The sequence below is a fragment of the Leptonotus elevatus genome, chromosome 1 (genome assembly GCF_054856555.1).
Source record: "Leptonotus elevatus isolate MCC_2025b chromosome 1, RoL_Lele_1.0, whole genome shotgun sequence".
In the NCBI taxonomy this organism is placed as follows: domain Eukaryota; kingdom Metazoa; phylum Chordata; class Actinopteri; order Syngnathiformes; family Syngnathidae; genus Leptonotus; species Leptonotus elevatus.
The window spans coordinates 26,239,811-26,256,098 of NC_141239.1; the positions used below are offsets into that span (position 1 = coordinate 26,239,811).

General features: G+C 39.4%; 2 protein-coding genes across 2 annotated transcripts; both read left to right on the forward strand.

Moving 5' to 3' along the window:
• Positions 1-3,281: 3,281 nt before the first annotated feature.
• On the forward strand, positions 3,282-6,035 carry myadml2 (myeloid associated differentiation marker like 2). Its single transcript, XM_086095992.1, has one exon. It carries the CDS (start codon positions 3,890-3,892, stop codon positions 4,799-4,801), a length of 912 nt encoding a protein of 303 aa, XP_085952118.1. The 5' UTR covers positions 3,282-3,889; the 3' UTR covers positions 4,802-6,035.
• Positions 6,036-7,551: 1,516 nt separating this feature from the next.
• LOC147181420 (pyrroline-5-carboxylate reductase 1, mitochondrial-like) lies at positions 7,552-16,012 on the forward strand. Its single transcript, XM_086095978.1, has 8 exons — positions 7,552-7,659; positions 9,952-10,023; positions 10,102-10,172; positions 10,243-10,422; positions 10,622-10,843; positions 12,534-12,626; positions 13,839-14,002; positions 14,963-16,012. Exons 2-8 carry the CDS (start codon positions 9,957-9,959, stop codon positions 15,117-15,119), a joined length of 954 nt encoding a protein of 317 aa, XP_085952104.1. The 5' UTR covers positions 7,552-7,659; positions 9,952-9,956; the 3' UTR covers positions 15,120-16,012.
• Positions 16,013-16,288: the final 276 nt, after the last annotated feature.

A 16,288-nucleotide genomic window follows, 5' to 3' on the forward strand; every position in this document is an offset into this window, starting at 1 on the left:
AAACCTCTAAAACAGGCACGACTGCAGCCTTTGAGGACCGGAGTTTGAGACCTGTGATCTAAAGGGAGACAAATATTGTGTGTGTGGGTTTTTTTTTTTTTTTATGAATATAGTATTTGTATAGGTTTTTCAGGTGTTCACATTGTCAACTCCATACTTATATTTCATAATAGAGATAAACGTTTTAATATAATGGCAATGCTGTATGTACTGGTGTCTCTCCAAGAACATATTTCCTCACACCAACCACAGAAGGAATGGTATTACTAATTGTAATTTTATTCTGTAACATTTTTAACAGGAGAAACTCGAACTACATTGGTTATTTACATATTTATTTTGTTATGTAAATCATATTTATAAGTGCTATTTTTTCGCAGAGAAGAAATTCTTTGTAAAATTGTAAATACATGGCTGTTTTCCCCTCAGTGTTGACTGCATGTCTTTATATTAAACCCAAAAGAAAAGACACAATACATACATACAAAGAAAAAAAAAATAGTGTTCTCCTGTTATTTTTTTGGACGATCCTCCTCACATACCTATTGCATGAATTAGCATACTTTTTCTTTTCTTTTTTTACCCGGTCTGACAACCTTAAAATAATAAATGACAAAATAAGTGTGACTGATTCACATGAAATCCGGCATGCATTTCCATCAAGACAGGATGCAATAAATAAATAAAATTCACAAAGGACTTCAAGTGTAAAATCCACGGGCTCAGCAAGTGCAGAATACAGGAACAAGCTCTTCCGAGTTAGGCTATTAGCTTGAGAGTTAGTTTTAGGCAAACTAAAACTGTTCCTAATGAGATGTTTGTGCCATTGTGCTTGTATGTTAGCTAGCTATGACGATTAATAAAATCACCTTGGTCATGAATAACACAGGTATTTTAATTTAACGTGTTTCCTGAGGTCCTCTTCCATGTATCTTTAAAAAAAAAAAAAACGTAAACATTGGTGTGCTTGTTTGGGGTGACTATCGCAGTTATCACACTAGATAAATGTCTTGGTCCTCCAAACTGTTCAAGTCATTCTTTATTGCAGACACAGGTCCATACAAAATAAAAATAAAAACATACACAGACAAAAAGGACAATAAAGATTAAAACTATACTAAACTATGCAAATTTACACAAAGTAGTGCACCAAAGCAATCTAACCTTAGAGGTAAATCTATAACAGCTTTTCATTGGGTTGACCAAGGCTTCTATTATGCAATTCTCTGACCTGTCTCGTCAACAAATAAAACTAAACATTAACTGCCTTAACAGTGCATGAAATGTTGGCACTATGCCATCTAGGAACTCGAAGAAGGAGCCTCATTGCATCATTGTAGGCAACTTTAAGCCTTCGTAAACTTGACTTCTTGTAGTTAGTCCACAGCTAAGCAGTATAGAATGGTGTAATATAAGATCTGAACATAGATAACTTTCTAATCAACAAATTAGCCCTTAAGTATATTTTACGGCGCTGGCGAGAGATATCTTTGTCATCCATTCGATCCTCAGATATGATATGATCGAGATATTTGGTTTCCACACATACATCAAGGGGGCTGTTCAATAAATAAAATGTTGGAAAAAAATTTTTATTATCCACAACGCTTTTAACCATCATTACATGACTCTTTTTAGCATTATTTATAATATCATGATTTATGCCATTGTGGGAGCACATCGTCAACATCTGTTGCAACCCAGCACTTTATGGGCTAAAAAGTACGAGATCATCAGCATACATGAATATATGCTATGAATATATATTAGAGCTATAGTGCTGTGTGTTAGCAGTTAGCATGCTAGCAAATCACAGTTGTCAAGTTAATTATCAAATACAAAGAGTTTGCTCAGACAAGAGTGTAATGAGTTGGTAAATGATATGTGTCCTCTTTTAAAGTATAACTCACCCCTCAACCAGACTCTTGCCACTCAATTGGGCATAGTCTGGCTGTGATTGACAGCAGCAGTGAAAACTACGATCTAAATAATTTCGATACTACGACAAGCTATGCTACCCAAATGCTATGCTAATAAATCACAAACCTGAAAATCAACATAAAGATGTTCCTAAACACTACTATTCCAACTCCAACTCACTAATAAGACGTGTACGAGACTGTAGGAGGCAGACATGGACTTGCATATGTAATGCTGCATTCGAGGAAAGTGGGAAGTCGGACTTTTCCGACTTCAAACCAGGAGGTGTGTATACAGGAACGCCCCCTTGAACTCGGAAATCCACTTACTAAGTCGGAAAAGAAAAGGACCCCGACTTCACCGACCGACTTAATGACATCACTCTACAATGGCGACCCGTGTGGAAAACACATACTGTAAATGGTAAAACACAATTTACTTGTGTGTAAAACTAAAAGACATTACTTCACGTAACACAACGTACGTGACAGTATGCCGCTAACTCCCTGGATGAAATTATACGGTGAACTACTGAACTGTATGAAATGTTTAATAAAAATGATAAATACATAAATTAAACAAAATTGCGAAAAGTTTGTTGGAGGTCAAAATGTGTTTTGAGGACCAAAATAAAGGGGGGGGGGGGGGTTTAATCACTCTCTGACATTTAGGTTGTTTACTTTCGCCTTCAACGCTTTCAGGTTGGAACTGGGAAAAGTCAACTGGGATAATTCTGATTTCCGACCTTCCTCAATTGCAGCAACAATCCGAGGTAGCAGAGCGACTAAGAGACATCCACTTTCAATCTGGATGGGCTAAAATCGGATTTGGGATGGCAGTCTAAACAAGGCCTATGTCAGTTTCACGGAAGTGACGTCGGTAGTCCGTGCGCGTCCAATGAGAGGATAAACTGCCAAAATGTATTTATCCCAGTGATTAATCTGAAGGTGACATCACACAGACATATTATACATATTCCTGAAAAAAGTAGTAATGAGAGCAATTTTTTCACACGAATCGCTAATACACAATGTAAAGCAACACTCCAGATTACAGACATCACAAGTATTTTCGGTAACTACCAATTCATGTTCACTTCCTAGATCAAATCTACCACTGCTTCTGTATAATTTTCCCGTTGGATCATGTGTAATTGCTGTCTCTAATGGGCGTCTCAGCCTTCCCCCCTGTCATTACACGGTGTATAAATGCCAGTTTCTTATGGCAGAAGCTCTGACTCAGCCTCCCAAGAAAGACGACTCCCCTACTGCGTGCCACATGTAGCCTCCCACACTGCCGTGGAATATAGAGCCCCTATTTATAGCATTAGCCAGGGGCCTGTAACCCTGGGCATGGCTGCAAATTTCATTTAAACAGCCATCCTGAGCAATCTACCACGACACGCGGTCAGACGAAAGACAAACGGGGACAAGGGAGGATGACCAAATTTGCAGAGTTTTTCGATGGATGGCTACAAAACACCAAGGAATTTGACTGACAGAAAGACAAACAACTGCACCTGTTGATCACTGACGGCTATTGTTGGATCACCGACTCAATGGTATGACATGAAGAAGGCTTACGGAACGGGAATAACCTTGTCATGCACCGGAGCACTACTTATGAGAGCAAGCAAAGAAAAATTTTGATGGACAGACTTCAACAAATCTCAACAGTTTTTGACTGCATTTTCGTAACAGGACTGACGTTGGTGTTTTATTGCTTAAAGACAAGTACAGCAAAGATAAATACTAATCTAAGGTAAATTATTTTCATTTTACTCTACTTACTTAAAGTAATATAATCTGCTGTAACGGCTTCTTAAGAGTGAAGCCGTAATGCCAGCTCTGGGAGAAACAAAGTACAGACCCTTGTAATTAAGGACCTATAAAAAGCAACCAAGAACAGGACTGAGAGTGTTTCCATAAGAATTTGGACAGCTGTTACCAGGGGACAACTTTCATACACGATGGATGCTCATGGTGGACACTACCTCAACAAAGAAGCTGTGTTGTCACCTTTAGGTGCAGCCCGAATGTGTCAGCTGCTCTTAGGCTCCACCATCATCGCCCTTGTGTCGCACAGTGCGGGCTACAGCGCCACCTATGGGTACTTCTGCATGTTTGTGTGGTGTTTCTGTTTTGCTGTCACGCTGGTGGTATTCAGCCTGGACATCACGCGACTCCACGTCTGCATGCCAATCTCATGGGAGAACTTAACGGTGGCTTTCGCCATGCTGGCAACACTCATGTACATCACTGCCTCCGTGGTGTACCCCGTCTACTTACTGGATATGGACTGCCCTAACAAGGGCTGTGAGGTGCAAGCCTACCGCATTGCTGTGACCGTCATCTCCAGTGTCTGCGTCTTCCCTTATGCCACTGAAGTTTTCATAACTCGTGCCAAACCGGGCGCTGTGGTGGGGTACATGGCAACTGTGTCTGGTCTACTCAAGGTGGTCCAAGGATTTGTGGCCTGCATAATTTTTGGAGCACTGGACAATTACAGTGGGTATGAAAACTACATAGCCACTGAGTACTGTGTGGCAGTGTACAGCCTGTGCTTCACAATCACTGTGCTTGTGGTCATACTGACAATATCTGGAAGGACGTCTTCCCTGCGGTTCCCCTTTGATCGGTTTGTAGTCATCTACACCTTCATGGCTGTGATCCTCTACCTCAGCACCGCACTGGTATGGCCGATCTTCAGCTTTGATAAGAAGTACGGATTGACGACTCGCCCGGAGGTCTGCCCACGTGGAGAATGCCCTTGGGACAGCAAATTGGTGGTAACTGTGTTTACCAACGTCAACCTCATTCTTTACTTTGTTGACCTGGTCTACTCACAGAGGATTCGCTTCGTCACCAATGCTGCTGTGTGAATGTCCGTGTCAATAACTTGGTAGGATCACTCTTTTAATAAAGACTTAGCTCAGCGGGACAAGGCATTGAACCTTAAAACCTTCAGCAAAAACTGCAGGGGCTTCCTAGCCTGTGATCTGCTGACTATGCCCACCGACAAAAACCAAAGTACACACATACGAACAATCGGGCCACATTTGAAAATGTTCCCTATCTTGCAAGCAAAGGCCCCGTTATCTGATGTATCTGAAAGATTTCTTCCCTGATCTGACGGTCTGCCTGACAATCGTAAATGGCAAACCTGTTCAATATTAAGGGTCGGAAATCGTCTTGCATAGTCAACACGGAGTTGGGCGGAGCCACACAATTCCTAATTATGGCATGAACTGAAATAACAGCCAGTCAAGAAGTGGCCTGACCCTCACGCTGGTTCTGCTGAGTGCTTGTATAGTATATGCTCGCCGAGCCTTCTTCTGTTTTTGTACTAATACTCCACATCTTTGTATTTTCCAGCAGCTGCATGCTGCCTCTCACAGGTCAGTATAATATTACAACTGACATTACACAATGACTTGGTCATCTCAAGTACACCAAACTGTAGGAAGTACAAATGCCATTTTTTCCCGGCATGTGGGGTCTCTCAGATTGTAAAAATCATGTTAAAAATAGGTATGTGTGCACCCAACTTAGCTGTTTTCTTGCTAATGATTACAATAGGCCATTCCGTCTTAGTCTGAACAAATAGATATATGCATTATGTATGTCATGGTTAAAAGCACATGTCATATGGGTACGCATATATTCAACAGACAGTTTGCACTGCACAAAGCCTTTTATGTTTGGCTCCCCGGCCATTTTGCTGTAAACCTGTTAAATATTCATATAGAATCATGTTTCTGTATAAAATCATGTTCAAATAGAATCACGTATCCACTGAATGTGAGTGAACACATGAACTGATCAACAAGAAACAAACTTACTAACAAGAGAACAAATCAACGTTTTGATCAACAAAGACTATTGGAAAGATGAACTTTTTGTATCAATCAACAACGTGATAATTAGATATTTGACGAATTATCATTTTGATTATCTGCGTCCTATTGTATTGTGGGGACAGGAATTAATAGGCTTCGGCTTCATCCCGTCAGCCCTTTTTCTTTTCGGGTGTAATTGTATGTGAAAAAATTAATGTTATAACTTGTCTCAACTTGTCTCCGAAAGGAAAAATGAACAAATAAAAACAAAAACAAATGTTTGATCTGTTGTATGTATTTCTAAATGCAATAGATTGTGTACAGTATTAATTTGGATATTTATATAACCATTTCTTCCTCAGTTGGATATTTTTGAATACCAATGAATTACTGGAGAGTTGTTTTTCAAACATTTTGCCTGGCAGATCAACAACGTTGACCAAGAACCTAAATATACCCTACATGATTTGTTGGGATTTTGAATTAGCTGTTCCTTAAGACCTGCATTGAATGTACTGCCGTACAAAAGTGAAAGTCAGTTAACAAGCTGTTAAATTAATTAATTGTAACACAAACAAACAAACAAACAAACAAAACTAAACTGGAATGAATGATTGCTATTATAGTAAATGTATTATCCATTCATCCATCCATTTTCTGAACCACTTATCTTCACAAGGGTCATGGGCCAGCTGGAGCTTATCTCAGCTGTGAATGGGCGTTGTACACCCCTGAACTGGTCGCCAGCCACACAAAGACAAACAACCATTCACACCCACAATCGCACATTATTTAAATGATGCAATTGATGTTTGTTCATATTGCATAAATCAGCCAGACTCTATATTGCAATAAATTCCACTTTGGGTTGTATAGTTAATGACCCAACAACGACAAGCGACTTCACCTAGGACATACTGGGAACCAAACTTTCATTAATGAATTTGTGGAAAACATTTTCTCACAGGCATGTATAAAATGTTTGGCTGGGTTGTCTGCATAAATTATGCAAAATGCAAAACATATTGGCTAGCCTGCTAGTTATGGCCACCTCGATAGCATGATAGTGTCTACATTTAATTCTGAGCAACAGCAAAGTAAATTAATTGATTCATCATGCAAGACACCACACCATGTAAGTCTGAATTTCAAACACTTCTATTTTTTAATCAACTTACCTGTTTAAATGTAAATGGCATCCATCTTCCTTTCAAGGAATTTCCTCGTGTAACATTCTTTCCAACGGAGACTTCACACATTCAAACTACAGGAGTGGTGGTAAAGAAGGTTATTAATCATTTCACGCCCCCCCCCCCCCCCCCTATCTTCGTCAGATAACATACAGTACAAATGCTTTTGTTTGTTCTTTTTGTATTTGCCACCCAGAATATTGATGTGGAAATGACAAATAAATACTAATACTAAAAAATACTTTGCGGCCATTTTAAGTAGCTCTTTGCCATTAAATAGCAACATTGATCTTTCTTCATAGACGGGTTTGTTAGCTCCTCCTTTAATTATTCATTCAGAAAAAAATACAACAGTATTTATTAACTTACATATTTGCCAAGGAGGATTGTTCCCGCAATACAGTGTGTCATTTACACCTTCCGCCAGCAGATGTTAGCATCGCACCAACTAGCTGCCGTAGCTGGCATCTCCTTCTGGTTTTCTCCCCTGCGGCACAAACTGATGCAACCGTTTCTGACTTTAAAATAGCCCGCCCTTAAATTGTAATTTACGGCGACATTATTTGTTGCTTAGTTTTCACATTGACAAAGCGTGCGCGGTCATTGGCTCTTGCATCCGTCTGTCAAATGTTTCTCCCTCAGGTACATTTCACAACAGGGCGAGAGCGACGGGGAAACTAGTATTTCTTGGAGTATTTCGTCTTTATGTCCGTAAGTTTTTCTCTTTTTGTTTAAATGTATTTCGGTGTTCGATAATATGCTGCCGGCGTCACGTCAAGCTTAGATTCGCTTAGATCAAAACTACATCAATATTGTCTACTCTTCAACGTTTGAGCAACTACGCGACACAGATACAAGTGGAAGTATGTTTACTTATGATAAGAGATCATCGGATACTTATGTAGAAGGTGTATGGCTTACTTGTAATGTAAATATATTAGGCTTCACATAGTTTGATGTCATGAAAACTATGATCATGCCTCCGAGTCTGGCTATTTTTCATTCTGTACTGTTACTGTACTTTAACTCATGTTAATATTCAACCGTAATTAAATTAGCTCTTATAAATTTACATTTATAAACTTGTGGTTCGTTTTTGTTTTTTGCCGGACTCAAACACGCCGCATCTCCACTAGTAATGTGGCTCAGAATTCAACGATATGATTGGTTGAGGTATGCTACTGTAAGTATGTGTGAGTCATTACCAGCACTGTACATATTACCAGTATACAGTACACACAATCCACCAGGATTAGATCAAACCAAAATTGGGTATTTCAAAAAAATCAAATCCTTCCTTTAATCTAGATTTGAGCCTGTGTCGCGAGTATTTCAGAACTCCAGTCCCAAATCGGGATCAATTTGAACCTGAAAAATAGCATTAAATTAATCCCACCTCAGGGTAGGATTAGAAAGTATCCATGTATTAGTATCACATATACTCATCAGTAAATAAGTATCTCATGCATTTCCCGGAATTCAATACTCTTAATACTGTAAATGAAACCTCATTGTGTTTTTTTAATTGAACAGAAAAATTCAAAATTCCACAAATGTCAAAAATAAAAATAAAAATCCAAACAGCGAAAAAGAACATTCAGATTAATATTGCGTTTGCCCTGAGCAACTGTGATGTCGTTTGTCATTGGAGAGCAAGGCAAAATGTCCGCCCCGTTTGCATTTGGTATATTGATTTATCAAACAAAGCCTTGAGGTCTACAGAACACACTTTGTGTACCCTACCCAGTCTGTGATCCTGGGGGCGGGGTGATCCGAGGAGCAGGATGGATTTGGAAATCTCAAATTTATTAAAAAAAAAAAATTGTCAAATATTTTTATTAGAAGCAATAAATACCAACTTCACAAACAAGTCATTCAAGTACATTTACAGGGAAAAGGTAAAATTACCGAATGAACAATACTGAGCTCTCCAGAAGAAAAGAAAAAGAAAGAAAAAAAAAGTAGTGGAGTCTCGCAATTAAATGTCGTGGTGGGGCATCGTCAGCTGGTCGCACTCGTAATGCCCTATGCGCTCGGTCCAACAAGGGTGTTTCCTCCAAATCCATCAAGTCACGCAAAAGTTGCGCCACAGAGTCCCTCACACGCTGTCCATCTTCTTTGCCTTCTGGCACTCCAACTATCCGTATATTCTGCCTCTTTGAACGACCTTCCAGATCTATACATTTCTCAGATAGTTGTTCCACCTGTCCCGTTAGCTGCGTTACTTTTCTTTTTTTGCTTGATCTGTTTGTGGCCGACTCCGCCATGTCTTTTAGTTGCTCGTTATGTTGTTCGATCTCCCGCCTTAAAGACGATACGGCCACCTCATTTTCGGCCCTCAGTGCAGCTATTTCACCTCGCAAAGTGTCGCAAATGTCCATCTTAATCTGGGTCAGTCTGGCGTCCAACGAAGCAAGCGCAGACAGCACTTGTTGGTTACCTCGTAGTTGCTCTCCGTTAGCATTGCTAGCACCAAGACCAGCATTGTCAATTTCCCTCAAGGTTTCAGCAGGGCCCGCTGTTTCTGGCGCTGTCTGCTTTGCATTCGTCTTTTTCGGTGACATTTTCTCAGCAAAAGTAGGTGACCACCTATTGGTATTTTGCAGAAAAAAGTCTCACTTTGATGATTTGCGTCATTTCGTCAATTTAGCTGCAGGAGCTACAGACACGCACGTCCTCACTCACTCATAGCCAAACCGGAAGTCGGAAATCTCAATTTTAGAGGATCAGGATTCAGGATTATTCTGATCCAAGCCAGCAAAGTTTTGAAACACCGGGATAGAAAATCCTGATCCATGGATCAGGAAATTGGAATTTGGAAACCTGGATCAGTTTAATCTGGATTTAAGTTTTTGAAATTCTGGGACCAGGTGGTCAGCCTTTAATTTACACCACTGCCAAATTTGCCAATAGAGGTTCACTGCACTGTTTAACCCTAACCCATTGTAACATCATCCCAAAATAAAAATTCACCTGCTTATTTAAATTTGTGTCCATTGGCAGGTAAGATGAGTGTGGGCTTCATAGGAGCGGGCCAAGTGGCTTATGCACTGGTGCGAGGCTTAACAGCGGCAGGTATGTTTAGTTTTCAACGTTGATTTATTCAAGTTGTCGATTGTGTCTTCACGTGAACTGATCTGTGGTTATGTTCAGGTGTGATCGCCGCCCACAGAATCACAGCCAGCTCCCCAGACACAGATCTCCCCACTGTCCAGGGACTCCGGGTGGGTAAACGTTTTAAACAGATCTGTCTTTCTTAATGCACCTGGTAAATCAGTGACAATTTACATACAGAAATTAGGGGTGTATTTCACAACGAGCAACAAAGAGACGGTGAACAAGAGCGACGTCCTGTTCCTGGCAGTGAAGCCCCACATCATTCCCTTCGTGCTGGACGAGATTGGACCAAGCATCGAAGATCGTCACCTTATCGTTTCCTGTGCTGCCGGCGTCACCATCAGCTCCATCGAGAAGGCGAGTCAGTGTGCTGCTTCAAAGGAGATATTCAACCATTTCCTATAGTGCCGGTCTTTATTACTGTTGGCTCGCGGGTGAGCTGAAGCCTTTTTAAGTTGACCTAGGGTGACAGGCAAGTGGGCACCCTGGATTGGTCGCCAGACACACAGTCACACAATACATACTACAGAATCGTAACCAGTGTATGTCTTTGCAGAAGCTGCTGCAGTATCGCGCCGCTCCGAAGGTAATGCGTTGCATGACCAACACGCCTGTGGTTGTGCGGGAAGGGGCTACTGTGTACGCCACGGGTACCCATGCAGAGGTGGAGGATGGAAAGCTACTAGAGCAGCTGATGGCCAGTGTGGGTTACTGCACTGAAGTGGAGGAGGACCTCATTGATGCTGTTACAGGCCTGAGTGGAAGCGGGCCTGCTTACGTGAGTCACATAACTTAGGCTGCGGCTTGATTTTTACATTGCATATCTGTGCACGGGCAGACAAATGCGTTTGCATGTATGTCTTTGAATGACGGACAGTTTTTTTCTTCCTCTCCTTTGCCGAGATAATCCATCACACCTAATCTAAAATGCTGATTAGACACCATGATTAGTGCACAGGTGTGCCTTAGACTGTCCACAATAAAAGGCCACTCTGAAAGGTGCAGTTTTGCTTTATTGGGGGGCAGAGGTATCTGGGTACTCAGAAAAGCAGTCAGTACAGGACCCCCCACCCATCCACCCACCATAAAACAAAACTGCAACTTTTATTGTCACGTTTGTTAGTTCTAATGGCAAATATCATCAGCATAGCAGTAAACACTGTTATATTTACAATACTGGTATTAGCATCAAGCGTAAGCATGTGGATGCTAAACAATAGTGTGCTGGATACTGATCCATGCAGGATTCCACAGGTGGCATTTTAATACTCAGAGTAGGGCTGCTCGATTATGAAGAAAATATTAATCCTGATTATATTGGTTATAATTGAAATCATTGGGCGATCAGTTATTTTTTGGTAGAAAACAAGAACATTTTAAACGTAAAAAAATGTAAGACAAATAAAAAATTTAGAAACACAAAAATTATGTTTGTAAATTGGATGAAACAAAATATATTACATTTGTTATTTTAAAATAAAAATGTTGCAAATGTATACATTTAAACAACTCAAAATTAGTATTAATAATCATTTTTACGATTATGGAGATTTTGTAATTGTGGATTGTAATAATTGAAGTTGCAGTTGAATTTCGATTAATTGCACAGCCCTAATTCAGGGGTCACATTTCCGTGGATTACACAGTGCGTTCTCTCTGAGAGATAAGATCTAAACCACGAAAGTGCTGTGCCTATAATACCAGCGCACGTTTTGAGGCGTTTATTAGTTTAGTATTAATTTTAGTTTTTTATATATTGAGTCTTTTTCCATATGGTCATGCAGTAATTTTTTTAATAAATACATTTAAAATAAACCCTGAATGCTCATGTATGAAAAAAGGTGAAAACGAAGGCCATTTGTGCTGTAATTATAGTTATAGCTTTAGCTATAGCTAAACATATAATGTAAATTCAGTTATCGTGTTTTTTTTTTTAAGTTCTCTCAGTTTTGTTTTGTTTTTCTAACAAAAATGTTTTGTTTTGTTTTTTACTTTTAATTTGACTGATAGACATCCATGTTATGTGTACACGCAAATTGACAGATGAGAGTGTTTGAACTGGCAGACGTGTTTATATTACGGACAGATGCCCACTTAATATGTGAATAGAGTATGTGTGTATTTGAACTGAATGGACAAAAAAATATATATTTTTTTATTTTTTATTTTTTTTACATCATGCGTGTGAAGTGACTTGCAGATATTAACATCATGTGACAGATGTTAACATGTCTGTGAATGGAAAGATGGGTGTTTACATTTTGTGTGAATAGATACATAGATGTTTACATTAGTTGGATGGACAGTAGCTGTTCAAAAGTGTTTCCATTGTGTTCACGTGAAGGGACAGATTTACAAAATGTGTGTTACATCAACAGAGAGACCGGTATTCAGCTTCTTTGTTCGGTATATGTGAAATGGACAGGACCTCAAATTGTTTCACTTAAAGACTGATGATGGTCTTGCAGGCTTTCACTGCTGTGGACGCCCTCGCCGATGGCGGCGTGAAGATGGGCCTGCCTAGGAGACTCGCTGTACGCCTCGGCGCTCAAGCCCTGCTGGTATGAACGCCAGACCTTGTACACTATTATGCCTGAATGAAAATGCAGTGGACACATGTAGTGTATCACTCGTTTCTTAGCACCTCCGACCACACGTGTCATTTGTGTAAATAGAAATCCAAGTTCACACAACTATCAAACACAAACTGTGATACTGACCTTTACCACTACGTGTCACACTTGACTCAGCAGTCACTACAGACTTGGAAAGCTTACTATTGACTACTGTAGCGAAAGAATACACTTTACCATCAGTGTGTTTATTTGAAGTGCAAGATGTGTTTACATTGTATGTGTGAATGCACAGACCAGTGTTTACATTGTATTTATGTGAAAATACCGTTTATATTGTGTGTTAAAAGACAGGAAAATGTTGGGATCATATTTGTGAATGTGAATGGACGAATGCATGTTTTCATTGTGTTTACGTGAAGTGTGTTTACATGTTTACAATATGTTTGTAAAGCTCTGGGGGGAAAGGCGTTGATAAATCACTACCTTTTTTTTTCTGCAACTAAATGACAATATTTCTATTCTAATTTGGGAGATGTGTTTCAATAGTTTATAGAAACAAAAATGATGAGTATTTACCTGAAAAATGTACACCTTGACACCATGCCATGCCTTTGAACAAACAAATGCCCCGTATAGAGACTTTCTTCTTTCCAGACACTCTCCCAGAATAAAGCAAAAAAAAAAGAAGTAAATTACACTATTAGCTAGGGGTGTTAAATAAAATTGATTCGGCAATATATCACAATATTACAGCGCCCGATTCTCGTATCGATTCAATATGAAGCCAAATTGATTTTTAAAGATCAATTTATGATGGAAATATTCAACAAAATGTCTTAATTAGGGTTAGGGTTTACACTTTAAGCATGAAAGAATGTTATATTAATGGAACATTAAGCCTTAAAATTTTATTTCAATGCTGTACAAACATGAAACAGATTGCAACCTGTTTGTTAAATACAGTGCCTCACAGTTATAAGCCTGAAGTACATTTTCATACAAATCTTACAGTGTCAATGTACAAGTTTACTGATAAGTATTTTTTAAATTTGAGTAAAAAAAAAATCACAATCGTTGATTTATAGATTCGTATTGGGATTAATTGGTATCGAATCGAATCGTGATACAGATCGACACCCCTACTATTAGCACTTACCGGATACGATCTTAATCGTATTTCTTTTGTGGCTTTGAAAGGGCGCCGCTCGGATGTTACTAGACTCGGAGCAGCATCCCGGGCAGCTCAAGGACAACGTGTGCTCACCGGGAGGCGCCACCATCCACGCCCTCCACGTCATGGAGAGCGGCGGCTTCCGCAGCCTCCTCATCAACGCGGTCGAGGCCTCCTGTGTTCGGACCAGGTAACCGCAACAAAACCCACAATTCATCGTCTTTCTTTGATTGTAATGTTTTAAAGATCGTGAGAAGACAAAATCGAAATCAGGGTTAAATTTCAAATTTCAATTATTTGCACGGCGCTTGTAAACTGCTACGTTTTATCGGCTCATGTCTCAGTGTTGTAATTGATAAGCGGAAGACATGTTTAGTGGTTACCAGGCTACTTTGGTAAGTTTCTGCTTCCTGTTTTGGACTTTGTTGGACTTTCAACTCGCTTTTTGTCAACAAAGGAGTTAGCTTCTCACTCTAGCCACAATCTTTGTTGTTGTTTCAGCGTCATAATCATCGAGTAATAGTTTTGTTTCAATAAAGTCATGTTTTGTGCTGTTACTGGGTTAATTGTGGTAAGCTTGAACTTCCTGTTTTTGTTCCCATTCATGTTAACTTGGTGAGACCCTCATCTAACTTTTTTTCTGAAAAAAGGTCCTTGATCTGTTGTCCATTTATTTGTGATGTTTGGCAAGAAAGAGCCTTGAGTTAATGTAGACGACGGCTACGATATCTTCTTAAACTAGCCGCCAACTTTATATTCTTCAAATTTTGGTTGATTTCTACTTCCTTTTTATCTTTCTGTCTATCCTTTTGATCTTCTGTTCTTTGACAAGGAGTGCTCTGTAAAGATGTAGACTGTTGTCTTCTCGCGTTAGCAGCTTGCTAGTTCAATTCAAAAATTGTATTTCATTCTTTAAAAAAAAGAAATGAAATCGGACAGAAAGAAGTAAAACATATTATATCTGCCCCTGATCAACACAAAAATATTATTTAACAGCCATATGTCACTTGTGATGGAAAGGTATGTGCGAGTTGTGTTTCACATACATTATCGGATCATTTAATTTTATACTAGTGTGACAGTTATTTGTGCTAAAGTTATACTTAAAGCATTACCTGCACTTTTTATTTGTATTTTTTATTTTTTTAAGGGAACTGCAGTCATTGGCAGACCAGGAGAGGATTTCACCGGCTGCTATCAAGAAGACAACCCTAGACAAAGTGATGCAACAGCCAGGAGTGACCGTGGAGGCCGTGGGCATGCCATCACGTGGGATCAGCATCTTCAATCCAAGAAAAAATAATTGATCAAGAACTAAGAGGAATAACACCTATTTTCGCATGACTGTTTTATCCTTTTATTTTTAAATGGAAGCAAAGTACACGTTTACACTATGTAATACTTTGCATTGAAATAAGGGTTGGGTAACAAGTATTTATGCAATACAGTATATATATATATATATATATTTATACATATATATGTATATAATATTTTTCAAATGGTCATGAAAGGCGAAATCTGACCCAGAATCTCATAACTGTGAGACAGATGTGCTAATCAACTTTGCGTTTTTAATTTGCCGAATGTGGACTGCAGCCAATCCCAGCTGACTTTGGGCGAGAGGCATGGTACACCTTGGACTGACAGCCAGCCAGCCTATCATAGGGCACATACGGACAGACAACCATTCACATTCACTTCGATTGACAATTTAGAGTCTTCACTGAACCAAACATCATGTTTTTGGAGCGTTGGAGGACCTTGAGTAAACCCACATAAGCACAGGGAGAACATGCTAACTGGCGTGCAGGAAAGCTGGAGCTGAGATTGGAACCAAGAATAACAGAAGTGTAGCAGACATGATAATAACCACTACTCCGCTATGATGGGTTTTCTGCATAATACCGGTAATTTGCACTTTTTAAACTATTGATACTGCTACATATCCCATCATTATTACTCCTTATGATACAAACACAATTCTTGCAAAGTTTCAACTGTAAAGTGTCCCTTATATTTTGTCTGGTTTCACTGACGTCTTTATTTGTTTCATACAGCAAATCAAAATGTGGGCTATTTAATGTGTGATTTGTGGCACAGTTGATCATCTTAGCAGTAAAATAACCACTTAGCTTAATGTATCATTATTGGTTTATTAATTATAAATAAAATAATTTTCAAGAACATTTTCCTTCCTGACCTCTCCCTCCATTCTTTAACTCCTGAACATTTTCATTATCAATATTGTACGCCTGCAGTATTTGTTGCATTAAAGGGTCTTTGTGCAGTTTGTTACTTTTTTACTTGGGACTGCAACCTCTGGCCCAAAGCATAACGTGCAGCATGTGAGTATGTACACGATTTTAAAGACACAGCCACAGTTGACCTCATTTCCTCATTTGAAGACATGACTTCAAATGAGGAAAGAAAAACTCCGCCCCTCCCTAAAGAAAATGTGGAGTGTGAGGGTCAG